This window comes from Chelon labrosus (genome assembly GCF_963514085.1).
Source record: "Chelon labrosus genome assembly, chromosome: 7".
Lineage (NCBI taxonomy): Eukaryota > Metazoa > Chordata > Actinopteri > Mugiliformes > Mugilidae > Chelon > Chelon labrosus.
Genome location: NC_140343.1, coordinates 10,851,409 through 10,879,218, shown reverse-complemented (window position 1 = coordinate 10,879,218; position 27,810 = coordinate 10,851,409). Strand labels below are relative to the sequence as shown.

The following is a 27,810-nucleotide window of genomic DNA, read 5'->3' as shown; positions in this document are numbered from 1 at the left end:
AAACTCTACATAAACACCAGTGCTAAAGGTTAGCTCCATGAAGGTTATGGTATTCAGCAATTGTTGAAAAACTCTGCAAGAGTGATTCATTCAGTTGTGTTTTTATTTCTGAGACTGCAGTTTGTACTACTATTGAATTTTATATTTGTTTATGTTTATATTTACAGCTTTAGAATAAAAAATCTCACATGATGTTTCAATTTCTAAAAAAAATACAAAATAAAAACTACACAAAGTAATATCGTTTACAGAGTATCAAAGTTATGTTAAAAAAAGAAAAAAAAAAGAAAAGGCAAATACAGTCAAATAAAAACCTAGAAAAACTGTAATTCAACTGTCAGATCCGCCCTTTAGCTCTACAGCCAATCAGAACGTCGGATGCATGACCGTAAGCCAATCAAAATGAAGAGGGGGCGGGCTCTTTGTTGTTGTGGTTGACGGTTCACTTCCTGCTTCGGGGCGTGAAATCAATAAAGTACAACGCAGAAGAATAAAGTAGGAAGAGATGACAAGCTGAAGATTTTACTCCATTGCTGGTACTTTAATAATATTCTCCTGCTCAATTTCTGCGAAGAGACAAACACAGACACTGGAATATAAACAAAAAAGGCGTTTAATTGAACAGAGTCGTGAAGTGAAAGGAGCGAGGGTGCTGCTGCTGCTCACAAGACTGCGGCATGTGATATCGATTAAAGAAATAACACGGGACAGACACGGCCCTGCTCCTGCTCCTGATGGACTGGTAGAGGCACAGCGTTAGAGGTTGGTGCTGTTTTTGTATCTGATACAACATTTAAAGCTCTTTGGATTCCCAAACATTTTAGTTTGTTACTTTCACTTTGATTTGAAAGTGTCAACAGAAAGTTTTGAGTCGTGTTTTCCAGCTGAAATGAAGACCAAAAATTAATTATGATGCGGCTCAGCAAAAAATAATAATAAAATTGTATTAGAATTACTTTCCAGCAAAGAAATAGTACCTTTGAAAATCATTTCAAGGGGTGGTCTGTGGATTATCCAGAGTAAGTTTATGGAAAGATATGTCTTAAGACAGTAATAATTATTACTGTTTTTTAATGTGTGGAGTATCACTAAAACATTTTATTTACCTCTGTTTTATTATATTTTATGGAGAAAGATGTCTTCACTTGTGAATTTTATGTTTTCACATCTAAAATTGAATGTTCGATATATAAAAAGTTGGAAAATGTTAACCTTTAAATATGTTTCACATGTCTTTCATTTTACAGACCAATTTAGAGTTCATTCATTTACCTGCAGAAATAAAACAAGCTATGAACAGTGATATATATATCAAGAGTGAAAATATCCCAAATGATGTCAGTCTTCATTAATACCTTGTGCCCTAAAAAGACATTTCTTGCGGTGTTTTCATGTATCCTGAAGAACGAAGCCTCAGAGGAAACAAAGATAAACGAGCTGAATGAAAATAAAAGAAGCGGCTGAATCTCCAAAAGGAGGTCCAAACATGGTGCACGTCTACAACTGCCATCCTTTCGCCTCCCAGCAGATCGTACAGGTAAGCGGAGCTGACATTGATCCAGTTTATTGTTTAGTTATGTGGGCAACAATCACCATCTAACATCTACTGTGTGTCTCAGGTGGAGCAGGAACCTGGGCTGGTCTGCTGTGGAGGTGGAGCCCTGTTTGTGGTTGCAACTGGAGGATGCAAGGTTGCACCAATTTGTTCCCTGTTTCTTTCTCCGCCTTTATTCCTATTATCTGTGCTCACATTATTCCCATAATGGTGCTTCTTGCATCTTTTTTATTTCAGTATTTTGACATTAAATTTAGCAGCTCTGCAGCCCGTCAGTGTCTTAAAATCTGACGTTGGTTCTGCAGTCATTTGAAGAAGTTTGTCTCCACCGACACTCAGATAGAATTAATTCTATTAGTTGTAACTGTTCAATAGAAGAAATGTGATGGAACAAATGTACCCATTAACATAAGAAAGACATATTTGTGGAAATCGTAACAAAAGCATTTAAATTCTTTCTCTGGGACACTGACAATGTTTTGTTAAACTGAACCCAGGTGGAGGTGTACAACCTGGAGCAGCAGGGCTGTCCTCTCATCTGTCGCTTTTCCACCATGGGCACTGTGAGGAGCATCCAGCATAGCAAAATAGGTTAGAACTTTTCCTCTGTTCCTCTGTGACGGATATACTGTAGGAACCAATCTTAACTGTATGAAGATCTTCATTCATATTTGAGCAATTGTTGGGGGGAGAAAAGAGAGAGAAGGAACATTTTAATGTCTTCATTCCAGTGTCTTCTTTCATCCTTCTCCTCCAGGAGACTACCTGGTGACCATTGAGGAAAAGAACAGCGCCACCTATCTGAGAGCCTACACCAACTGGCGGTACCAGGTACACACTGACCCCAAAGACAAATAAGTTCACGTTTTATACTCACCTGCTCATTCAAAGGAAGTTTCATACTTCTCTTAAAACGGTTCTTCCAGCTTCCCTATGGAAATTGTCCCAGGACAATCAAAAGTAAATAAACAACAGCAAACAAGTGGCAAAAACAGATAATTTATACTGAGATCAAGAAGGAACACGCTTCTTTTTACCAAAACGAATCTGTAACTGTCACTTTGGTATTTTTGGTTCTGTTGGTATATTTTTGATTGTTTTATAGTCAGTCATCTTACCTTACCTTACCTTCAATAGTTTATGTCTTTCCGTGTGTTCAGGCGGAGGAGAAGGCTCGTGTCGGGGTGCGCTTGTTGGGCCACTTGCTGCGCGGGGCGTCTGTGTGGGGCGGAGTGCAGATGGAGATCATTGAGATCCCCATGTCTGTGCGCCCCGTTGCCGTGGCGTGTTGCTCTGTGACGGGAGACCTTCTGGTCGCCTGCGAGAACACTCTGGTTCTGTTCACGCTGAGGAGGCAGAACCAGCAGAACCTGGTAAGAATCTGAAGAAGCTGGTGATCAAAGTTTAACCTCCTCTGTGGGGCTCATGCAGTCATTTAAAGGTACAAATAAATGACATCTTTACTGCTCTAATATTTTTTTTAATTAAATTTTTTTAGGCGTTTAGAGGAATGCAGCATTTTTATTCTGAAACATGACGTTTGTTTTCTCTGTAAAAATTCAGCAGAATCAGAGTCAGCAGCACCTTCAGGGCCACTGGCCGAACACTCAGCAGAGCAGCAGTCAGAGTCAAGGTAACACATGCAGCAAGTAAAACCTGTGGATGATGTTATGAAATGTTTGTCTCCTATCAGTGGATGTATTTTACTGATAAACGCGACTAACAGTAGGTTTCCTGATCGCAGGTCAGATTTCAAGTGCAAACTCCAATCTGTCCGTCCTGGATTTTGAACGCTCCGTCATCCTGCATCTTCCAAAAATCACACCAAGACAGGTACGTTCAATGTATTCAGTTTTTATTTTTTATTTTAAATCTGCTGTATTTCACACTTCACAGTATTTATTTATACTACTATACACAATCACACCACTAAGTAACACCCATACTATCTGTTCAGGTATTTAGATTTGAATGATATAATAGCTGTGTATCCTCAAGTGAAACTACTAAAAGTTTTACCTCTCCTCGTCCCCTCTAGGTGGCGCTGTGTGCAGGATATGTGGCCGTGCAGGCAGAGCTGGAAGTTCTGGTGCTAAAACTGGACGCGACCTCTGAACCTATCCTGGAAGAAACATCTGAGGCAAATAAAAGCGGTAAGAACGCACATGACTGGTGCCATCTCTGCATGAAGACGAGCATACATGTTTTTAGTGTTGACCCTGATGAAGAAAAGGCAGATCTCTAGTGTGCGTGCATTCAGGCTGTCTGGGTTTATTTGCGTTCGCAGCTGATTATCTAGACGACCAGGTTGACTTCCTGCTCATTCCGAGACACCAGGAGCTGCTTGGAGATCGAGCTAAAGAGTGCGACATCCCCGTCAGCATCGAAAAGACCGGGCTGGAGGACAGGGGGCAATACGCGCTGTCCTATGTTCTTTTCAGGTGTCTGTTTGACCTTAACGTTTGCATAGATATAAATGATTTTGCCAACTGTGGTAAGAAATTTATATGGTGTCCTTTCCCCCCCTTGCAGGCGTTTTACTCCAGAGTTCTTTCAAGGCTGCAGCGTGGAGGAGACGCTGCTCCACTCTCTGCAGCTCTATCCCCTGTTCACCAGTGAGTACGACATCATGATTGGCTATGTTTACGGGCACGGTATTTCTTCAGTCTGACAAGAGAGAAATTATCCAATCAAAAGCTAATATTTTCCTCCTGAATGGATGAATGAATTATTAAAGGTTTGCACCAACCATCTCAATCTGATGGAAAACTACCTTTAGTGAGTCCAATATGTGGAATTCTGCTAATAATAAGAATAATCAGAACAAAAATGCCTCATGTAACCACATCTATTAGAACAGACTGGTCTTGTTTCTTTGCAGCATGTCTGCAATCCTTCCCATTTAGTTTTAAATTGCAAAACTGAGTACATTCAGAATTGAATGCATTTCGTTTATTGTATGTCTCTCTCTCTCTCTCTCTCTGTCTCTCTCTAGGTAACCAGTCAGCGTCTGTGGATGAACCAGCGTGTGTGTTCTGCTTCTTCTCCCTCCCCAACGCCGGCTACATGTACAGCCTGAAGGGTGGAGTCGAGCTGCTCTCAGCCTATCAGTATCCGGAGAAGGTCCTGGAGGCGGTGCTGACGGACCACCTGTTACACGTCATAACAAAGTAAAAATTACCTTCACGTCACACAACGCTGACGTCTGAAATTTGAAACAAGCTATATTTTAAATACAGAATATTTTAAATCTAAACTCTAAAATGGTGCACTGACCTGTTCCGGCAAATCACGAGAAATTATTTTAAGGCTTATTACAGGTTGTTGCAGTTAAATATGAAAATGAGCTATGAGTGTGGGATCTTATTTGTCTTTTTTTGTGCTTTTAAACGTTTCTTGTGTGCATGTTGCTCTGTGTGTGTGTCTTTCAGGAGTGCATTGCAGTGTTTCACAGTACGTTGTGCAGCGGTAGCGGCCAGGATTGAAGACCCTTACATTGATACCACCATGAAAGTATGAGCCTGATCCTTTACTAGGAATTCCTGACATTACAGCCTTACTTTAAACCTATTTTGACTACTTTGTATTTTATTTTGGAGGGTTTTTACAGCACAATTACAGTACTGCATGGTACAGTCTCAGTACTCCCATTTCCTCAGATTTTCTGCCCTCTAGTGGTCAGAACATGAGGGTGCACAGCTCTGACTTCTGCTGTAATCTGTCTCCTCCAGTGTCTGTTTATAAGTGTACATGTGCATGATTATGTTCAATGTGTGTTTTAAGGCCTGTCCACCCTCTAGCCTGGAGGTGTGCGCGCTCAGGATGCAGTTATTCATCGGCCTGCGCTCAGTGTGCGTCTACGGCCGCCACGTTATCCTGCTGTCCGCCGCCGACACGGAGCCTCCAGAGGAACCCGAACGCAACACACAGCGCAGGGGCCTGTAAGTCAAGTTAAACACACACACACTTGCACAAAAACACACATACCTACATTTCTAAAGTCTTCATCAGATGTGTCGTGAGATGCCTCCCTGAAGAAACCAGCACTGGTGATGTGTGTGTGTGCATGTGCGTGTGTGTGTGTGTGCCGACGTGCAAGCGTTTATAAACCTGTTTGCTGTGTGTATGTGTTATTTTAGCGAGTTGAAAGAACACACCATGCTGACTGGTATTTTCCTGGCGGTGGGAATCGATCCCGCAACCAATCCAGCTCTGGAGAGCCTTCTGTCACGCCCCTTCCTGTAAGACAAGCCCAAACGACTCGCCCCAACCCCCCTAGTGTTTGTTGTCGCTTTCAGGACAAGCTGCAATGTCAGGACCTTCAAAATAATCATCTAGTAGACGGCTGTTAAAGAAATACCTATATCTACATTTTGTTGAAATTTAGTTTCTCCTTTAATGTCGCATAACAAAAGGAGCTTTCTTTGCTCCTATTGAATCAGCAACATTTGTTTTGCATTCTGACATTAAAACCAATATTTCTCGCTGCAGTCAAACAATAGTGGGAAGTTTTGCTTATGAAAAATAGAAATAAAGTAGTGAAGGCTTTACGTATCTGCCCTGTGAGCGGCCTATCAAAAATAATTACTTTATTAGAACTACAGAATATTAATGATGAACCATTAAGAGTTATATATATGTAAGTAATTAAAAATCTATAACCTCCAAAAAAAAATCTTTTTGATTACATCCTCTTGTCCGAAAAGGTTGTCAGAGCAGAACCACCGGCAGTGACTCATTGTCACCTTGTCTCGAAGCTATCAAACCATATGACAAACATCTAAAAAACATCTAAAAATCCTCTTAAACTTGAGGACCCTCTTTCTACTGTTTGAAAATGACCAGCTCAAAATAAAACGGAGCATAGGTCCGAGCAGCTGCAGGGTTTGGTTAAAGATGAAAGTTTATGGCATTACCGCAGAGCATTGGACGATATGCTGCTGGGTCAGAGTAAATGACGATGGAACACAGCAGCACAATCTGTGCCATGACTGAGTTTAATAAAGCGAAGCTGAGAAGTTTTAGAGAGGTTTTAACTGAGGCATGTTTAGGTTAAGTTCTCCAAATTGTCTGTTTTGGGCACATTTGGGTAAATCTGTCTGCTCCCAGTTCCAGAGAGTCTCGGGTTCTAGAAGTTAATCAACTAATCTAAATTTCTATGTGACTTTGCAGCTTGTTCTAAAAGAGACAACACCTCCCGTTTTAGTTCCTAAACCTAGCCAGTTATAACCTGTCTAACTGCTCTCAGTGTGTGTGTGCCGTTTTGCTCACAAACTAATCACAATTGGACCCAAGCAAAAAGAACTGTTGTGGATTTTACTCGGCTAACGTAATCCAACTTTATAAGACTCACACATTTAGGCATGTATTTTTAACGTTACTCAAAAATTACAGCGGATAATGAATAATGCAATGTCGCATTCATGTTGAGAAACACATGACGTAGCGTCTTCTCAGAATCTTGCATCCAAACATTGAGTCAGGGCAGCACCATGCAGGTATTTCAACATTCAACCCCCTCGCCACGTAATACAGAATATAATCGACAAGCACACGCACACAAATACATGAATTACTTTTGTACAGGGACCCTAATGTGAGCCCTGGTTAAGTATTCACCACGTTAACCTATTCACTAACAGTTCACTAACGGTTTGTTTGGTCATCTAAAATGTAGCACTACGTTTTAGTATTATGCTGATTGTTTTACACGGCATGAAATCCAAAAGGTCGTTCTGACCCAGGTGAGTTCTGGCGATCGAGACACTGTATCCACGCTTCTCTCTTGGTTCAGTGGTTTCTGATGCATGTGGAGTGTCATTTAAGATGCTGTTGTGCAATTTTCAGTGTACTATTTGTGTATTTTCCTTTTGATCTTATAAGGCAACAGATAAGAAAATACTTTGAAAAACATTAAAATAAGCAACAGAAGGAGTTGAGTTGTGAAAGATAATGGCAAGACCATGAATCCATGACCACATATTTCTCTATTGGATTCTTCTTCTGCTGCTTCTTTCTTCTTCTTTTGCTTCTTTCTTCTTCTTCTTCTGCTTCTTTCTTCTTCTTTCTTCTTCTTCTTCTTCTGCTTCTTCCTCTTCTTTTTCTGCTTCGTTCTTCTGCTTTTTCTGCTTCTTTCTTCTTCTGCTGCTTCTTCATGTATCTTCTTTGTTCTGGTTCTGCATCTTTCTTATTGCTCCTTCTGCTTCTTTCTTCTTCTGCTTCTTCCCTCTTCTGCTTCTTCTTCTGCTTCTTGCTATTCCTCTGTGTAATGTTTGACCTCAGGAGCAGGAAGTGGACAATCTCCTCTCCCAAAGAAACGAGTTCTGCAGGACATGGATGGAACCTGTATGTTGTGGACACCGTCTCCCCCCTCACTCTCTACGAGGAGATGGTAACACTTAAATCCACCTGTTGTGTTATTAGCAACGATACAAAGTAAATACACATAAAAACTACACTGATCATGTAGTAAAAGTACAGTGAAATTATTCAGCCTCTGAAATGTTCAGATTGTAACTTAGTTTGTACCGTGATCTGGATTTTTAAAGTAGAAATATTCAGCTTGTTGAGGAATGACTGGATAACAGGCAGATTTCTGATCTCAGTGTGTTTTCTTGTCCAAATATTTAAGTCCACGCTGAAGTACCTGTGCTTCTGTTGCACGCCTCTGTGTCTCAGATTGAATACAGTCAGCGCTACGCAGAGAGCAACCCGCAGGCCCAAAGTCTTCGACACCTCCTCAGCGAGGCTCACCTCCTCCTCCGCGCCTCCTTACACCAATCATCCAGACAACAGCACGCCAGCGAGGACGACCCTGCAGCAGCGTCTGTGCACAGCCAAGGACTGGAGGAGGCGTTCAGGCAGAACTGTGCCCTGCTGGGAGACTCCTTCAGCAGGTAGCACCTAAACACACCTAGAGATGATATCACCAGCAGATAAATAAAAATTTACTCAGTTTAAACCACTGAAACCGATGATATGAGCTGGGGTTTCCGCCTTAGTTTTTCCCTTGCTTAGCATACTGTGAAGCGTCTTGAGACAGATTCTGTTGAGCGTATTGGAGACATTTAGGGTTCTACACAGGGGTTGAAGTAGATTTTTATTTTAGTAAACACTTAAATTTGCTTTCAGATCATTTGGGAAAAAAGAGCAATATTTGTTGTACTAATAAGAGGTTGTGAATCCCAAATTAAGGTAGTAGACAAGTACAAGATAGGTGGTGAAGGGTGATAGACAGCTAGGGGGAGGGGGAGATGAGGAGGAAGAAGGCTGCACGTCAGATGGTCTGATATGGAAATGCAGTGAGTTAAAAGAAGAAGGAGACTTTGGACTCATAAGTCTGGCAAACAGATCATTTGACAGTAACATTGAATTTGAGTGATTTTTAAAGTGTGTGAGAGCATAGACTGTATATAAATATGGACAACGTCTCGCCACTTCCTTGCAATGGCCAAACTAACGCTATTTCACCAGGGATACCGGCTCTGCCTGTAACTGCTCTTCCTCCACCAGTTACAAGGAAATGTTGGATTATACACTCTACTTGTTTTTTTTTACGGAGCGGTTGGCGTGGCAAATGGTGGTCCCCATTATGTCACATCGTGTTTCTATAGCGTCAAATAACCAATTAAAACGACACTTATCCAAAAAATTGACACTTGAACATGCGTCAACATTATATTAACTAACTAAAATGACAGAAGCGATCCTTGGAAAAAAATAATAATTTGACATGTATTTTAGTGTTTTACTTTGACTCAAGTCCCATCCACTAGCATGGAGGAGGTGGCGCCTATGACCTATACTGCAGCCAGCCGCCAGGGGGAGCTCTTGCTCTGGCTTCACTTTTGAGGAACAGTTCCGCGTCCCTCATCATGCTGTCTATGTGCGATAGTGATGAAAGAAATGGAAAAACAGAGAAAGCCCCGTTCAGCAGATTTTCCTTGTTGAGTTTTTCCCTCATCTTGATTTCTGTTGCATTCTTTTCCGCTCCATTTAGAAGTAAATTAGTTGCTCTTTTAACTCAGTTTCCTCTTGTTTCTGTTCTTTAAGGGCCAGCCAGAAGGACTGCCACCTGGCTTTGCCGTATTACAGGATGTCAGGCCTGTCGGTCACAGAGGTCATGTCCAGGAACTGCCCTCCCCCAGGCAGCCCTCACTCCTACGGTCCTGGATTTCTGTTTTACCTGAAGCATTATCTGCTGGAAGAAACAGAGGAGAGCCTCAGTCAGGTACACATAGATACACACACAAAGAACGCTTCATTTGCTGCTTGTGTAATTCTCGTACACTTCTATTTGAATAGTTTTAAAAGATCTTTCATTAGCTCAAAAGTGTCACTAAGAAGTCTGTGATACATCCTATGAACTGTACATAAACACGAGTTAACTTAAATTCATTTTGTCAGTCATTAAACTAGTTCACAGGCCAGTCATATATTTGTTCTATTTGAAAATGAATGAATAATAATTAACACATTCTGTCCCTGCAGGAAGCAGCCGATGAGGTCATTGACGTTTTCAGCCAATCGGAGCCCTCGCTGCTGGTCAGCGTGTGCTCCAGCCCGTCCATGACAAACGTCAGCCCTGCCCGAACGCTGCAAGTCTTACAGCGTCTGGAAGACACGGCCAGCGTGACCGTCCCGCTGACTATCACCATGGCAACCATGGTGCTGCGTATGGGCGACCTGACGAAGTACGAGCAGCTGATGGAGAGACACGCTGAGGTAGGGATGCGACTCGTGTTTGATTGTTTTTTCTTACAGAGTATGCATTTGATGTTTATCATAAATTATTCGTATAATTAAACAAAACATAGACTTTAAATGTTTACCAGGGTTTAATTTGATTTCTGTATGCTATAATTATTAATCTAGCCTGACGTCTGTCGGGGACTGGGCTAATAAACAACAATTTACAATATATGCACATTTATAGATTTCTGAGCAGTCAAAGCAGGAAAATAAGTTCGAGGGAGAAAAGATTTCTGTTGTATCTTAATGCTTTCCTCTGTGTTTGTTCAGATGCTGCTGGTGTACGGGTTCATTGAGGAGTCAAGGCTGCTGCTGCTGCATGGTGGTGGCGGCGAGGGACAGAAGGCACATGTCCAGCCCACAGCGTTGACTCGCCAGCTGGCTAAGTCCCAACCCGGGCTGCTGGTGGCTGCCATGGTGGCTTTACATGAGAACAACAAAGTTCAGCTGGAGCAGGCTGATCACATATTCAAGGTGTGTGCACTGTATATCGCCCTTTTGGGAGGTCGAGACATAAAACAAAAAAAAAAACGCAAAAACGATTAGTTCGCCACATTGTTCATCTGTCTTTGCAGTAAAATAACAGCTTACAAGATGATTTGATCAAGAGGTCTCAATTTAATTTATGCCTGTTGTGATTCTGTGTGTGTGTAGGAGCTGGACTGTGAGGACTGCTTGCAGGTGGATTTCTGGGAGGGGATGCTCATGGCTTCTTCTCAGGACGCCGTCATCCATGAGCTTCTGTTTCGTTTGGCGTCCGTCTACATCGACCGACTGACAAACTCAGAAACGCACTCTCAGCTTTCCCACCCAAGACGCAAATCACTGAAGAGCGCAGATGATCTGGTACAGCTAATTTGTCTTTGTTGGAGAGAAACACTTGGAAATGTATATATTCTTTCAGCATTCAGTATTTTTTGAACTTGTTGTGTCGTGTCTTGTCTTGTCGAACACTATATTTCACGACTGAATAAAAGCCCAAAGTAATTTGTAATTCCATTGTAAATGTGGCAGCTTTTCTCCTACTGACTTTTTGTTAATCAGATAAGATACTCCATGATATTTTGCATGTCCCAAAGGTCAGATATCAGTTTGCGTAGATGTCCCTCATCCTCTAATCAGCTGACTTGTTTGTGCATGTTTCAGATCAACTCGTCTTCTCATTACGGTGCCTTGTACCCGTGGCTCACTGTTCTCAATCCGGCTCACACCACCAGCTCCCAGCACCAGGAGGCGCTGCACAAACTGCAGGTAGGTCCTTTAAAAGTCTGGTTCTGTGGCCCCGGTCAGACCTTGGATTAACGTCCAGCCTGGGCAATCCGATTGCAAGTGGGCAGCTTTAAGTACCTGACATTAAGATGCGTCTCCGCATTCGTCCCCTGCCCGCTCTTCAGATATGATCTGATACTGAGGAACCTGAGGTTTTAAATGACTAAAGCATTTTTACATGGAAAGATTAATGAATTTTGCTCTGAATCATGGACCACGAATTAAATTAGCAACATAAATCTTAGGTTTTTTTGCTTGTCAATATTTTAAATTTTACCTTGTTACTGTACACTAGTTTCCTTTGTCCTTGTGTCTCTCTGTGCAGTCTCTGCTGTGTGGTCCGTCCCTCTCGGTTGGCTCTGTAGCTCCACTGTTGGACCGCATATCAGAAGAAACGTTGTGGGGCTTCAGCCTGCACCTCCTCTGCTCCACCAGAAGGGGGCTGTACGACAGGAGCATCAAGAAGTTGCTGGACAGATGTCCTCAGGCCATCATCGCCTACGCCAATCACCAGTTGCAAGACAAAAACATGGTGCATACCGAGCATGCTGCACCCTTTTTTTGGATCTTTAGTTTATTTAAGCTGTCCCACCCTCTCTGACTCTGTGTCTGATCTTTCCAGGCTCTGTGGTGGCAGAAGCTGCTTCCGGAGCTTTGCGACCGGACGAGAGCTGCTTCAGACAACAGCATCCTTCTGGCTGCTCTCAAAGGTAGAAGCTTTTGTTTTTAATAGTAATTTAATAGTTTAACTTTGGTTTAATCGTAGTGTAGCTGTGTGTATGTGTGTCATTGTTGCCTTGACACTGACTGAACAGACAATGGGGCTCATTGCATCTGCTGACAATGTCATCAAGCAGGTTTGACGACAGTCTGGAAATTAAAAAGAAACAGATGAATTAAATGAGTTGGGTCATCTGTCGTTCAACAGCCTGGAGGTGTTAAAAGATTACATGTCAAGGCAACTGATAGGATTTTGAGTACAAGGGAAGTTTGGAACGACATTTAGACAGTTCAGTGCAGTTTGAAAAATCCAGGTTATTAAATCTTCAAGAGTGTACACAGGAAGAGAGACTAGCAACAACAAAACTTGAGGGAAATTTGGTTTAGCAGAACCCAGGTTATACAGTGTGGTGGGACCCATCTGGTTGAGGCCAGGCGGGTAGAGACAGAAAAAAAGAGAGAAGAATGGATAGAGTTGGCATTCAAAATATTAATTGTAGAAAGGTTTAGTGGGTGCACAGAGTGTTTATAAACCTGCTGGTTTATAGGGATAAATAAGAGCATAGGGCCATAATACAGATTAGAAACACACCACTCCAGGCCGGGGACAAGAAGATGGGGCTGGAGAGGAGGGGAGGGGAGGGGTAGGAAAGGGAGCCAGAGAGGGGGACACTGGTGGTGCATGAATGTATGGATAGTGAGAGATAAGGAATTGGAGAATAAATAAGAGGATAGGTGCTCAGTAGATCATGGGGAGTCCCCTAGCAGCCTGGACCTATAGCAGCATGAGCTAACTATAAGCTATAAGCTCTTTTCATATATATATATATGCGAATATAATATAAGTATATCTATATATAAAAGCATAAGCCTTGATTCGCCCCGGTTAGAGATTTTGTAAAATATAAATAGCATGTTTGACTTCAGTGTTTTTCCTAAAATCCTGCCCGACGCGTCTGGTTCTCACGCCAACAGAGACGCTGGTTGTGGTTGCCATGGAGACGACCCCAGCTGAGTTCCTGGAGCTCATACCGGACGACGGCACGGCGGCCTACTTCCTGCCCCACCTGCTGACCTGCACCCAGAGACACCTGCTGGCCTGAGACGCCCCGGGGTGGATGGGCACGCTCATCTCAGTTATTGAACTGGAGGTTCATGCCTTGCTCAAAGGACCCTCGGTTGACATTCAGTGCGATTCAGCCTGATGTCTGTGGTTGGCCTCGGACAATCGTGTTTTTGTGGTTTAATCCAGATGAATGAAACGTGTAACAGTATTACATACATTGTTGTAATATTTTAAAATTAGACTTCTTCAGAGTCTAGCTATTTTAAAATGTAAGATTTTATTTATAGCTCTTTCCAGTCACTCTGAGCTGTGTTTCTTGCACTTTGTCCTCCACTGAGATTTTAAATAATCTTGAAGTTTGTGGTGAGTTTCAGCTGATTAGATCAACAACAAGCTTTTCCTCTGTTTCATTTATCAGAGTCAAGATAAAGGTTCGTATTTCTGCTGTTGTGGTTTTAAACTGCATGCATGTATGTATTTATTTGATGTAAATATTTTTATTCAAACTTTTTTTTTTAAACCGCTGTTTTAGAAATAACCTTTCATTTTGACATGCGATGACAATGAAGATTTGTTCAAAAAATACTGTAAATCAAATTCAAAAGCTCAAATGCAGTAAAACTAAAAAGAACTCTGTAATACATTTCTACTTGGAGTCTTGTTTTTTTTAGTATGATGATTAATTTTTAAGTAAGTGTCTCAATCGTGAGGTTAATGACGAAAGGATGTGTGATGATGTCTCCATTAACAGCATCAGTTGTCTCTTTGTTTTGTGAACTGACCTTCTCTAAAAGACTCCTTTGAACATTAGACATATGAATGACCCAATAAGGCATCACATCTTGTTCTTCTTCTGAAGATGTTACTGAACCCAGCTTGGTTTTTAACAAACCCTTCATCCAATGACAGCCTCCCAATTGTCCGCACAACCAATCACGGCCCGAGAGCACAACTGTGAGCCAACCAGAGCTTTAGACTCTGATAGATCTCAGCTGTGTTGATGCTTGGAGGGTCTCTATCACCTTAAGAAAACATTTTAGGCCCCAGGGTTGTGGGCGAAACTGGAGAGGATATGAGGTCCTGAAAGTACTAAACAGTGATCAGGGATTAGGGAGCTCAAAAAGGAAAAACAAATAAGGCAAAGGGACAGTGAAAAGGGAGAAATAAAGAACTGCAGGAGATATTTTTTTGTTATCGGAAAACATGAAGCTGGGTGAGAAAAAGGCAGCGCTGCTTGCCATCACAGAAAACATTGAGATGGAGCTGTTCTCTTCAGAGGAGAAGCGCTGCGTGGTGATAATAACGCAGGAGAAGAAGGAAGAGGACAACTTCAGCCAGGTGGGTGTCCTCCAGTATTACCTTAATTCAAAGAAAACTAAAATATTAAACCCCTGCTTGATGTTTTTGGTTTGACTAAATATGGTTTGACCTAATATGACTAAAACTATGGCACAAGTAGAGCGATACTGTTTCATGTGACATATTCCATCTTAAACCAGTCCTGGTAGTCACACCAAAGAATCAATTTACCAACACACACAACTTCACCTAATGGCAGCCAGCCATTGTTGTTTGTTTGCACAGGCATTTTAGATATTTGTTTATGTGTTAGTGGTGCTCAGAGTATTCAAATTATTTTTTTTTGAGAGAGGGAGAGAGAGAGAAATATGTCTCCCTGCACATTCTTGATAATCCACAAACACTGTTCTAGCGTTTAAGATTTTAAACTACTGTGATGCATTTTTCTGTGCTTTTGAATGCTGCTTAATTTCATAAACTGTGACCCCTTTTCTGCTGGTTGCAAAAGTCTTCCTTGTTAATGCTTTAAAACTTGAAGAGATACAATCAGTGGACCTCAAACTGGGGCTCACATGGTGATCGATAAGACAAGATTGCAGAAAGAAAGCCTGTTCCTTCTCTCTAATCTTTGCCCTTTTGTTTGCAAAAGTCTTGTTGATTTTACCTTTGCAATTTCCTTCTTTGTATGAATCGGGACAGTTTGAGTTGATGACAAAAAAAAAAAAAAAAAAAAAGGCTAAGATGACTCTAGATGCAAGTAGGGAAATTCCTTCATTCCAGCTGTGCATGAAGCCTGTTCTGTAACATTGTTACTGCGGTGACGTGAACAACCTCGCCTTTGTCCTGGGAAATGTTGTGGTGTTGCAATGTTTATACGCTTTGATTACAGCAGCATTCACTGTGGCATTGTTTTGATAATCTTCTGCCACAAGATTTATTTCCATCCAGTATTGCATTCATTTTTCACCAAGATCTTGTATTGATGATGGGAGAGTCTGACCACATCGCAAAGATTCTCAGTGAGGTTAAGGTGTGGACTCTGTGGTGGACAATCCATGTGTGAAAATGATGACTCATGCTGCCTGAACCACTCTTTCACAATTTGAGCTCCATGAATCCTGGCATTGTCATCTTGGAATATGATCCATTGACGGAATAACCTGGTCATTCAGTATATCCAGGTAGTCAGCTGACCTCATTCTTTGGACACATGATGTTGCCGAACCTAGACCTGAGCAACTGCAGCAACCCCAGATCATAGCACTGCCCCCACAGGCTTGTACAGTAGGCACTAGGCATCACTTCATCTGCCTCTCTTCTTACTCTGATGCCCCCATCACTCTGGAACAGGGTAAATCTGGACTCATCAGACCACATGACCTTCTTCCATTGCTCCAGAGTCCAATCTTTACGCTCCCTTGCAAACTGAAGCATTTTTTTAGTTAGCCTCACTGATTAGTGGTTTTCTTAAGGCTACACAGCTGTTCAGTCCCAGTCCCTTGAGTTCCATTCACATTGTCCATGTGGAAATGCTTTATTTTACTATTAAACATAGCCCTGAGTTCTACTGTTGTTTTTCTTCATTTTGTTTTCACCAAAAGTTTAAGTGATCACAGATCACGATCAATCAGGATTTTTTTCTGACCACATTTCTTCCTCAAAGTCAATGGTTCCCCACTCTCCTTCCAGTTTTTCATCATGCGTTGGACAGTTCTTAACCCAATTTTAGTATGCATGCCAATGATTTGACCCTTCTCAAACAGACTAACATCTTTTCCATGACGACGGGATGTGTCTTTCAACATGGTTGTTTAAGAAAAAATGAGAAGCTACTCATTGCATCACTTGGGGTTAAATAACTTGTTGCTAGCTAAAAGATAATCACCCATGCAGTAATTATCCAATAGGAGGCTCGTACCTATTTGCTTAGTTAAATCCAGGTAGCTTTGTGCACAATAAACCATCTCCTCTTCTTCCTCTTGAACCCAGAGATACCTGAAGCATCCTCTGGTCCCTGAATGCGGGGAAGGTCCAGAGCTGCAGGACCAGAACCAACTCAAACCCAAAACAAAGTCCCCTGCTCGGGAAAAGTCTGATCATTTCTACCCTGTCTTCACTGAAGAAACACACATAGAGATGGAGGTTAGTGAAAAGATCACCTGTGTAAGAGTTGGAAAATAATAAATTTAAAAAGACACCGCATACTAATGAGCAGGTATAAATGGTGACAATTTAAACCTATGAATGAAATCAGGCCTTCGTGATAAACGGATAATCTATCTGAGTGAGTTTTGTTAATACGTGAAACCAGAGCTTTCAAGACCTTTCCCAGTTGTTTCCCTTTTCTTCCCAGCAGATGTTTCCTCCCATCAGAGTGTTGGAGTGTGAGCATGTGGAGATAAAGTCTGGTGATCCTTCCACCATCGCTCTGGTAGGTCATCTCAAGTTTGATTTAGTCATTTTCTGATGGATGAATTTCACCATCTGGACTTTATAACAGAGTCAGAAATAATACAGCACATATTTCCAGTTTTATTGGCGCTTAAAAGATTGACAGTTTTGGAGTTAAATGTACTGCACAACAAAAATCCTGAGCACATCAATCAATCAGTGTTGATCTGTGGTCATTTTAAATTGAGTGTTTGTGTTCTGCACAGCCTTGTGCATGGTTTTATGATTTAAGACGACAAGCTCAAATTTAATCAAATATTGTCTTTTGTAAATGAGGACAATTAGGTGGATTAAAGGGCTCTGATATGGAAATACATAAAACGCACACTGTCTGATTTGTAGAACGGGATACATTCCTGTGCTTCGTGTTTTGTTTTCTTATTATTTGAGGCTGAACTCAATATTGGATAATGATTTTTTTCCCCTCCTCCTCCTTCAGACTGCAAAGAAAAGTGTCAGAAAAAAATGTTGGCTGCCAAATTCCATATCAGGGAAACTATAATCTTCATATTTTTGGGATTATTTTAACCGGATTAAATGTTTAAGGATTAATTCTGTGTTTATATTGATTTTAATCCACTGACTAATGTTCAGCTTGCATTTAAGATTCTTCCACAATATGAGTTTGTTTGTTTTTTTGACTTGATTGTGTTGTAGTAATACCTTTTGTGCTTTTTGTGTTACAGCCAACTCCGAACACAGTTAGCCGTCTCAAATGGAAAAGAGCGGTCCCACAGAGGACGGGGCTTATGGTTAAAGATGTGGTGTGTCTGCCCAGAGGATACTACCTTACACAGCTGGAGAGGTGAGTGGATCTGGAGGAGCAAGTGTTCAGGTAGAAGTGCACGATGGTCTTTCACCTCTGAGAAAACTAACTGTTGGTTTAAGAAGACGTTTTGTCCAGAGAAAAGGTTTTGTATTTGTCTCCTGCAAGGTCAGAACCTCTCCTTCATGCCCATTGCTCCAGCGACGGCTTGATTTCCATACCTCCAGCCATAACTGAGGACATTATGTTTTTGTCTGACAGTTCAAATATACTGTATGCACAGTGTCGCTTAAACTTTCAGAATTTTCCACATTTCTGCATAAAAACGACTAAAAACATCTGCGGATTTTCACGTAAGTCTTGAATGTGGACTAAGACAACCAAATCAAACAAATGAATTAAAAATATTATTCTTGTGTATTTGTCTATTTAGGAAAATGAACCAATATTGCGTATCTGTGAGGTGCAAAATTAAGTGAAAGTGTATGATAGCACGGACAAAAGAGCTTTCTGAGGAGCTCAGAAAGGAGTTGTTGTTGCTGATCTGGCTGGAAAAGGTTACAAAACCATCTCTCAAGAGTCTGGAAACCACAAATCCACAGTCAGACAGACTGTTACCCTCCACAGGAGTGGTGGACCAACAAAGATCACTCCAAAAGCAAGACGCATATAGGCGATAGGAGGAGATAGGAGGTCAGCGAGGTCACTAAGGTACCAAGGGTGACTCAGGGAAATGAGTCCATTAGAGTGAAAATCCTCTAAAGTTTTGACTCATTTTTATGAATGTGTATTTGGTCAAAGTCTTCTTGCGACTGTGATATCTCAGAAACCACTTGACGGCATTTGTTCAGATTTTGCACAAACCCTTGGACTCGAGGATGACGAAAGGCTTTGAATGAATCCTAATGTAAGGTGCCACTCTTGATCCTCTTGACACTATGATCGTCCACTAGTAATCGAGAATATCAGTTAAGCTCGCAGAAAGAACACATTAATGCTCCCTTCAGCATCTCCTCTGTTGTTTCTAAAGTACTGATTACAGCAGCATATTTGCACAATTGATCTGTAACCACAGTCTCGGGTGATGCAATCCTGAATTTGCTGATTTATATCCTACTATCCAATAAAAACACATCAATGAAGTAAATACTCCCTGGCGTCCTTGCAGACAAATCGTCCCGCTGAGCAGAGAACGAGCAGCCCTGGCAGTCATGGGACTTACAGCGCGTATCACCATCGACCGTAGCTGGTCGGCCAATCAGATGGAGAGTCGGCTGGCGGCGCTCTTCAGGGGGCGGTTTGTAAAACAGGCTGGACAGAGGTTTTCCTTTACGTATCTACAGGTAAGGTGTTGGGGATTTATATCTAGCAAATAACTGTCGACATGTGTGCATCGACCGGTTGGGGACAAACTACACAGCTGTCACAATCTTTACAGATTTTGAAAACACTAGGAGCACACACTAAGGGACAGTTGGGTCATAGTCAGTTCACACTACCCGATTGCGTCTAGATTCCTTGTAGTGTGTCCTCAGTTTTTAAAATAAAGACTGGCGAAGCTTGGTTGAATCTGTAAAAGTAAATCTGTCTTTGTTGTTGTTGTTCCAGTGTGTGCAGGGCTCCAGAGTGTTGTTTGTCCCAGATCCTCCTGCCGAGGGCTGGACCGGAGACCAGGTTCTCAGGATCTCTGCACACGGTGCTTTACATATCCTCAGCCAACACGATTACCCACAGGTACATTCCTTCTTCCTTGTTGCTGCGTCTATGTTCAAGATATCTGCAATAAACCTACAAGACATGAATCAGCATTAAGAGTCTGATACAGTTAGCTCAGAACAAGCTCCCTGAAGGTGGTGGATTACGAGGCAATGGTCTCAATAGGTCTGGTTTTATTTACATTCCTCTAGCCACAAGCGGAGGCCTTTGCTTTGTGGTGTATGTTCTGTTATCTTGTTTGTATGTTAGTTCACTTTTATGCAGACGTATTTTATACTTTCATACACATAAAGTGCACAAAGCTAAAACACTCTTCTCCCAACAGGCAGAATCTGCGAGGCTGGTAAATGGGACAGCTACGGTGAACAGGTTCGAGAACATTTCATGTGGAGAAGCCTTTCAAAGTAAGCTGCATTAAGTCAATGTTCAGTAGGTGCGTTGTCTTCTTCAGGAAGGAGTTTTGTCCAGAGGTCAGCTCAGACAGCGGCAAAGATGAAAACAGCCAGACGGGAAAACAAATTGACCCTAAAACCCGCAGAACTCCAGAGGAGGTAAATTTAATTCATTTGTTGCTTTTGACCAAAGTATTTGATTTGATTTGTTGCAGAATTTCCTGCACGATAATTGTGTTTCAATTTCTGTTTCCGATTAAACCCGTGTCTCTCTAGTTCGCACTAGACCTGGACGCCATCCTGAGATCGTTCACACATGAGAACACGAATCGAGATGTGGAAATTTATATCCAGGTGAGGAGGGGGGATGTGCTCCACAGCGCTCTTAAAGTGGTGAGGAGGCCAGGATTCTGCTTCAGGGCAACGCCTATAATCTCCTTCAGTGGCGAGGAGGCCGACGGCCGTGACGGACCTCTCAGAGAGTTCTTCAGGTTCTGATTATTCATTATATTGAGTATACTGTAGAGCTTTAACAAACTTGTTGTTTAGAATAATTCTTTAGTTTATAAAATGTACAAAAATTTTGAACATTTCCCGTCACTGTGTACACATCGCTGGATTTGTGTCTAAAGATTTTTTGAACTTTTTCTTCTCATACAGGTTGGCTCTGCTGGAGCTGCAGCGCAGTTGTGTGTTTACGGGTCGTCCTGGGCGTCTGTTCTTGACCTACGACCTCACGGCTCTCGAAGACAGGAAGTATTACGAAGCAGGGGTTCTGATTGGCTGGTCGTTGGCTCAAGGCGGGCCTGGGCCTCGTTGTCTACACCCCGCACTGTACCAGGTTGCCCACATAATGAGCACTTATCAGTCGCAGCATGCAACTTTCCAGTAGATAAACATCTTTGAGCATAAACCTCTTAGTGCATCGTAGAAAAGCTGTTAAACCAGATCCTTGTCATTGTGCTTTATTTTATTATCACAGTTGATGTGTGGCCAGAGTCCATCTTTGAAAGACTTCAGCTGGATGGACATTGTTGACCCCGAAACACGGATCCGACTGCAAGAGGTAACACACGCACAGTCTGCATTATGGCTGCCACAGTGCCAACTTTATTATTATTATTATTATTTTCAGTTATTTTTTCTAATTTAAATTCTCTTGTGAAATTGACTCATAAGCTCTTGGTTTCATTTTGGTTCTAACATCTTGTTTTCATTTGTACCTGCACCGTATTAGTATAAAATGGGTTGTACTGTAGACTAATCACATCAGTACAGATGTTATTAGTCAAGATGTTTGTCTGTACATTGTCAATGTGCAAATTATTCTCGTCTGCTCTTCACACATACAGTTGCACAGTTGTACTGATGTGAAGCTGCTGTCTCCAACTCTGTGTGACTGGATGTCATCCTGTGGGGTCTCTGGAATCTCTTCAGCTCGTTCCGATGACGTACCAGCCGTCTACAGCCGCCTGGTCAAACACCACATCTACCACAGGTGGGACATGTACTTCAAATCACGTCCAAGGTTTTGAGTTTTTAAAAGTCTGCCTATAATTCTTTAATTTTGATTTATTTTGAAATGACTCTGACACACACTTATTCAGTCCCTCTGCTGACCTGCAGGGTGGCCAGTATGATCTCCCAGTTCACCGAAGGCCTGAACAGCTGTGGTGGGTTGTGGGACACCATTCAGTCCCACTGGGAGACGTTCGTGCCCGTGATGACGAGTACGCGGCAGCAGCTTCTGACCCTGGAAAAGTTCAAACGGCTCTTTGTCGTCTGCTACAGCCGTCTAGACTCTCAGCTGAGGGCGGCGGAAGAAGCCACGGCCAAGCACTGGGGAACGGTCCTATCGATGGTCGGCGGTAAGCGCTGAGGGATAGATGAAGCAAAGACACTTGCGGCTGTGGTAAAGGGAGAGAGATGAATCGTGTTTTTTGTTAATTCAAATATTACCTCCTTGTGCAGATGGTCAGGCAGATTTTTCCTTTGAAGACCTCCTCGTCTTCATCACAGGAGCTGATCATCTTCCTCCTCTTGGGTTCCCCAGATTGATCTCCCTGTGTTTTTACTCCCAGGTTGGTATTTATCAGCTCAGAATGGAAATCATTGAACGTTTCCACTTATAATATGACAGGCATCTCATTAGCTCTGGCTACCTGAGACGGACAGTTCAACTTTTAGGGCAGCTTATTTTTACTCTTGAACCTGCATTAAATTTAATTTCTGGCTATTTGCAGATATAACAGGCTGAGAACAAAATGCTGAAATTCATTTCAAGGCTCGTTTGTGTCTGATGATGAGCGCATGTCCAATATTCAGCATATTTTCAGGTTTGAGTTTAAACATCAGACTCTTTAGCTGCTAAACGCTTCAATCTGTGCTCTTGGTCTCTCTGTTGCTTGGTGCAGTAAACTGTAAAGTTATTGTCATAGAACAAAACACATAAATGCTTAAACCCTTTGAGTGAGTCAGATGAGAGTGCCCTGTAGCAGTATTAATACTATGAATAAATCAAACACATTCCCAGCAGTGGTAATAGGGACACGGAGAGCTGTGAATGAGTGAGAACAAAGACTGAACTTATGCTGAGCTTCATGATAGTATTGGTAGTCTTTTCCTGACTGTTGTTAACGGTGTGTTGTGAATGACTTGGCCGAGGACACTGTTCCCAGATATCATGCTACATTTCCTTCGCTGTGAATTTATTTTTTAGGGCGCAAGCACGTCAGGTGTGCGTCTTCCCCGTGCCTCCACCTGCTCTCTGGAGCTCTTCCTGCCGAGGGGAGTGTCGGGGGCTGCGGATCTGCTGGACTTACTGAACAAAGCCGTGCACGAGGCCCTCGGATTAATACACTTCCAGGCGAATGGGGATAGAGAGGACGGCTGCACAGAAGTGATGGCGTGATTATGAAATGGATGCCCTCAAAGACTGGTTCCTTCCGGAGCTCAAAGATTTCTGAGTGCTAGTCCGTTTGCAGTTTGTTGCATTATTCTGCACAACCGGATGAGGGAGGTTTGGCTGATGTCTGCGTTGTTTAAAGCTTTTTATAATTCAACGTCTGCAGCTCTGCACGTGATCTCATGGTGGTGTAATCAGAACAACAAATTTTTGTCTCTTGTAGATGAAACATTAGACTGACAAATGGTTCTTGATTGATGACACTAATACAAGAAAGTGAGCACCCTTATGAATTAAGTTTGTTTTCTACATTTTATATTAATCTTTTAATAATTATTAAGAAAACTGTCGATACCCATTCCAAAACTGCGCACCTCCAGCGTACAAATGCTTTCAGACTCCCGTTGTGACAACTCATTTTAGATTTCACACTGATAATATGATATCTTTAAGAAAATATTTACGCACTGAATAGAAAATGTCTTCCTTGATATAATCGTTTCGTATGTTCTAGCAACGTTTTAAAAAATGTATTTAAAAAGTTTAAAAGCTTTAAAATAAAATGCTGAATAAAGGTTCTTTGTGAACTATTTTATTTTGACGAACTAAAAAGGACACAACAGCGGGACTCTTCAAACACGTCTTTATTCAGCTCTGAAAGGGTTTCAGTAATGTGGAAGAGGTGATGATATTTAATTTAAATCCCTATATTGTGTAAAATCCAAGCCGCCTCCTCCTTCAGTGGACAATATATTAGGAACACTTATGCATCAGCATGCTACTGGTACAATAATAAAGGCTAAATGATTTGTTGAAAATGTATAGAAGTAGAATTGACAGCAGATTTCATGGCATGTGTTAGATTAAGTGTTCCTCATAAAGTGCGCTATGTGTCTATGTTAGACCAAAAAAATAAAATTATGACATCCGTTGTAGTCATCCACCATCTCAGGATCCTTTTCTTACAACACCCAGTAAAGTGAATGACACTCAAGGTGGTAGACATATCATTATGCGAGTCTACCACAAAGAGGGAAAAAACCACAAGAGCATATACAGAGAAGAATACAAAGGCCAGATTAGAGTTATATTTTTAAAAAAGGCAGTTGTCGAACAGCATTCACTGGGCAGCTGAAACTAGCATCAGCCTGTATCAGAATGATGACGAGAAGCAAGTAAAGAGAAGGCCTGAAAAGGCTCATGATACGACAGATGATATCATCTTTGAAACAAGGCGGAGGCAGTGTGATGCATGACATGCATGCATGGCTTCAAATGAAACTGGGTCACCGGCGTTTCACTGATCATTTGACAAAAGAAGCAGTCAAATTAATTCTGGGTAGATTGTTTGAACAATGAAAACACAAACTGACCAACCCTGGAGTTTACAAGGACAAAGAAAGAGAATAATCTGATTCAGGTAGTTGATCTCAACCCATTCGAACTGCGCTGAAAACAAAACTAAAGGCAGAAAGACCCATGAGGAAGGCCTGCTAAAGATCTTACTATTGAGTTCAGTCCGTTGAATGAAAGCCAGGATCAACACTTGAGGTTTTGGTCGTTGCATTACAGTGAGGTCATATGAGTGAGTGAGAACCGTATCTTCCTGGTTACCAGGGTTGTCGTATGTGGCATTAACTTCTCCGGTTACAAAGCTCGGAAATCACTGTCACCTCCAACGAATCTCTTTGAGAGATTAGAATGGTTTGTTTGATTTCCCCATTGTATTCCCCATCTCAACACCCGATACCCTGATACCGCAAATATCAGATTTAATTTGACAAGTTGCCTCACTTTAAATTCCTCAAGTCAATGTCACAAAAAACATTAGCAAATCTTTATAAGGAAAAGTTCATTAAGCAATGCAAGATATGTCCCATTTCTTTTTATCATTAGCTGGTCTACTTTATGTTAAGTTATGTTGTTAGGACAATCTTCACAACTTCCCTTTTTTTTTATTTTACTGTATTCTAATATGTATTAAGAAAAGTTTCTTTCACAGTTCAGGTAAAATTATAGTAAAATTCATCTGGGGAAAAAGCTACAATTCCTACTATTGAGCTCAGATTGAAGTGAACTGCCTTGTTCATTTCATGTTGTTCCGATAGCTCAAACACATTCTTGAATTATACACTTTTCTGTTCAAATGCGGTTTCTACAAGCCAACTCTGATCCTTTGGATGTTTGTCACAGTCACTGTGTGTGGTACTCCATTCAGGAACTGGTCCCTAAAAATCTAAATGGAGATAAAACACAGAGGTGACACATCAGTCGTTATGTTACATTCCCCTTATATTGGTAAATAATGTCTGAACATGCAAGCTGAAGAGAATTCACTAAACAAAATAACTAATTTGCCACATTGTGTTTTTCATACCTGATTAATGAGCTCAGTGATGGTTCCATCGCTGACCTCTCCCAGTGAAGTCAACTTCACCTGTAGATGCCCTTGTGATAGCAGTTCTGCAGGGGGTTAAAAGCATTATATTTGGATACAAATAGATAATAAAAAAAAAAGGTTAGACTTGTCAGTCTTGCTGTAAATTTTGAAGGCAACGTCAGGACATCTTTACTAAAAAATGCTTTCATGATGTGCTACAACAAGAATATGTAAACATCTTCATAAATGCTGAATCAATATTTATTGACTTCCTCACTGTATCAGAGCTCCTCCTTTATTCTTTTAGTCTTTATTCTGTATATACAGTGTGTAATTCAATGTATGAAATACTTAAAAGTTATTTAAAACCAACTTTTGACTGATTTACTTAAGTGTTGGACATTTAATTGTGGTATAACTAAGATTATGATAACAGAGAACGCAACATGGATAAGAAAGTACATTTATGAACTTTTATCAGTAACTTTTGCAATCACATACCTGGTGCTGTAGTTGTGGTGGTGGTTGGTTCTATGGTTGTTATAACTTGTGCTGTGGCTGGTAATGTAGTTGTAATGGGTGTAGCTGCAGTTGTGGTGGTTGTTGATTCAGCAGTTGTGGTTGGTGCTGCTGTCGTGATGGTTGGTGCTGCACTCATGGTGGTTGGTGCTGCTGTCATGTTAGTTGGTGCTGCAGTTGTGGTTGTTTGTGATGCAGTCATGGTGGTGGTTGGTGCTATGGTTGTTGTGATTTGTGCTGTGGATAGCAGTGTAGTTGCAAGAGGTGTAGCTGCAGTTGTGGTGGTTGTTGCTGTAGCAGTTGTGGATATTGGCACTGCAGTCATGGTGGTTGGTGCTGGAGTAGTGTTGGTTGTTGGCCCAGTCATGGTGGTTGGTGCTGTAGACATGGCGATGGTTGCTGTAGCAGTTGTGGTTGGTGCTACAGTTGTGGTTGTTGCTGCAGCAATTGTGGACATTGGCACTGCAGTCATTGTCGTTGGTGCTGCAGTCATGGAGGCTGGTGCTGGAGTTGTGTTGGTTGTTGGTGCAGTCATAGTGGTTGGTGCTGTAGATATGGAGGTGGTTGGTGCTGCCGTCATAGTGGTTGGTGCTGTAGTTGTGGATGTGGATGCTGCAGTCATGGTGGTTGGTGCTGCAGTTGTGGATATTGGCACTGCAGTTGTGGATGATAGTGCTGCAGTCATGGTGGTTGGAGCTGCAGTCGTGGTGGTTGGTGCAGCAGTTGTGGATGTTGTTGGTGCAACAGGTATGGATATTGGCACTGCAGTTGTGGATGCCGATGCTGTAGTCATGGTGGTTGGTGTTCCAGTTGTGATAGTTGGTGCTTCATTTGTGATGGTTGGTGCTGCAGTCATCATGGTTGGTGCTTCAGGTGTGGTGGTTGGTGCTGCAATCATCGTGGCTGGTGCTGTAGACATGGCGATGGTTGATGCTGCAGTTGTGATGGTTGGTGCTGCAGTCATGGTGGTTGGTGCTGCAGTCGTTGTGGTTAGTACTGCAGTCGTGGTGATTGGCGCTGCAGTCGTGATGGTTGGTGTTGCAGTCATGTTGATTGGTACCGTGGACATGGTGGCTGGTGCTGCAGTTGTGGATATTGGCGCTGCAGCTGTGGATGCTGGCCCTGCAGTCATCGTGGTTGGTGCTGCAGTTGTGGTGGTTGCTGCTGTAGACATGGCGGTTGGTGCTGTAGACATGGCGGTGGTTAGTGCAGCAGTTGTGGATATTGGCGCTGCAATCATGGATGCCGGCACTGCGGTCATGGTGGTTGGTGCTCCAGTTGTGATGGTTGGTGCTTCAGTCATTGTAGTTGGTGCTTCAGATGTGGTGATTGGTGCTGTAGACATGGCAGTGGTTGGTGCTGCAGTCATCGTGGTTGGTGCAGTAGTTGTGGTTATTGGTGCTACATTTGTGGATTTTAGCGCTGCAGTCATGGTGGTTGGTGCTCCAGTTATAATGGTTGGTACTGCAGTCATCGTGGTTGGTACTTCAGGTGTGGTGGTTGGTGCTGCATTTATGGTGATTGGTGCTGTAGACATGGCGGTGATTGGTGCTGCAGTCATGGTGATTGGTGGCGTAGACATAGTGGTGATTGATGATGTAGTTGCGGTGTTTAGTGCTGCAGTCATTGTGGTTGGTGTTGTAGACATGCCAGTGGTTAGTGATGTAGTTGCAGTGTTTAGTGTTGCAGTTGTGGTGGTTGGTGCTGCAGTCATGGTGGTTGGTAGCATAGACATGGTGGTGGTTAATGCTGCAGTCGTGGTGGTTGGTGCAGAAGTCACTGTGGTTGGTGCAGCGGTCTCGGTGGTTGGTGCAGCAGTTGTGGTGGTGGTTTGTGCTGTGGTTGTTATGATTTGTGTCGTGGCTAGTAATGTAGTTATACTGGGTATAGCTGCAGTTGTGATTATTGCCGGAGCTGCAGTTGTAGTGGTTGGTGCTGCAGCTGTGGTTGCTGGTGCTGTAAACAAATGATTTACAGACAACCATGAATGTACGGCTTCTCAGTTATATTCAGTTCTTTTG

The 27,810-nt window shown here is 42.2% G+C and overlaps 2 protein-coding genes across 6 annotated transcripts; both read left to right on the top strand.

The window, feature by feature from the left end:
- Positions 1-466: 466 nt before the first annotated feature.
- hps3 (HPS3 biogenesis of lysosomal organelles complex 2 subunit 1) lies at positions 467-14,004 on the top strand. 3 transcript variants are annotated; one of them, XM_084548166.1, is made up of 25 exons: positions 467-762; positions 1,405-1,537; positions 1,620-1,691; positions 2,053-2,146; positions 2,313-2,386; positions 2,716-2,928; positions 3,122-3,188; positions 3,300-3,388; positions 3,594-3,708; positions 3,843-3,996; positions 4,088-4,170; positions 4,551-4,725; positions 4,987-5,068; positions 5,339-5,496; positions 5,695-5,796; positions 7,838-7,946; positions 8,234-8,451; positions 9,608-9,785; positions 10,046-10,279; positions 10,577-10,780; positions 10,961-11,152; positions 11,453-11,557; positions 11,901-12,107; positions 12,198-12,285; positions 13,271-14,004. In XM_084548166.1, exons 2-25 carry the CDS (start codon positions 1,442-1,444, stop codon positions 13,396-13,398), a joined length of 3,237 nt encoding a protein of 1,078 aa, XP_084404292.1. In that variant the 5' UTR covers positions 467-762; positions 1,405-1,441; the 3' UTR covers positions 13,399-14,004. The 3 variants fall into 3 exon arrangements, with proteins under 3 accessions (XP_084404292.1, XP_084404291.1, XP_084404293.1); XM_084548165.1 differs by having other exon boundaries at positions 3,119-3,188; XM_084548167.1 differs by lacking the exon at positions 5,695-5,796 and having other exon boundaries at positions 3,119-3,188.
- A 61-nt stretch (positions 14,005-14,065) lies between these two features.
- On the top strand, positions 14,066-24,099 carry LOC311490549 (uncharacterized protein). 3 transcript variants are annotated; one of them, XM_084548094.1, is made up of 15 exons: positions 14,066-14,699; positions 16,650-16,802; positions 17,017-17,091; positions 17,798-17,916; positions 19,046-19,220; positions 19,486-19,611; positions 19,919-19,962; positions 20,027-20,144; positions 20,262-20,476; positions 20,646-20,826; positions 20,968-21,051; positions 21,338-21,483; positions 21,612-21,853; positions 21,957-22,066; positions 22,705-24,099. In XM_084548094.1, the coding sequence occupies exons 1-15, from the start codon at positions 14,565-14,567 to the stop codon at positions 22,894-22,896; spliced, it is 2,115 nt and encodes a 704-aa protein (XP_084404220.1). In that variant the 5' UTR covers positions 14,066-14,564; the 3' UTR covers positions 22,897-24,099. The 3 variants fall into 3 exon arrangements, with proteins under 3 accessions (XP_084404220.1, XP_084404221.1, XP_084404219.1); XM_084548095.1 differs by having other exon boundaries at positions 17,014-17,091; positions 20,045-20,144; XM_084548093.1 differs by having other exon boundaries at positions 17,014-17,091.
- Positions 24,100-27,810: the final 3,711 nt, after the last annotated feature.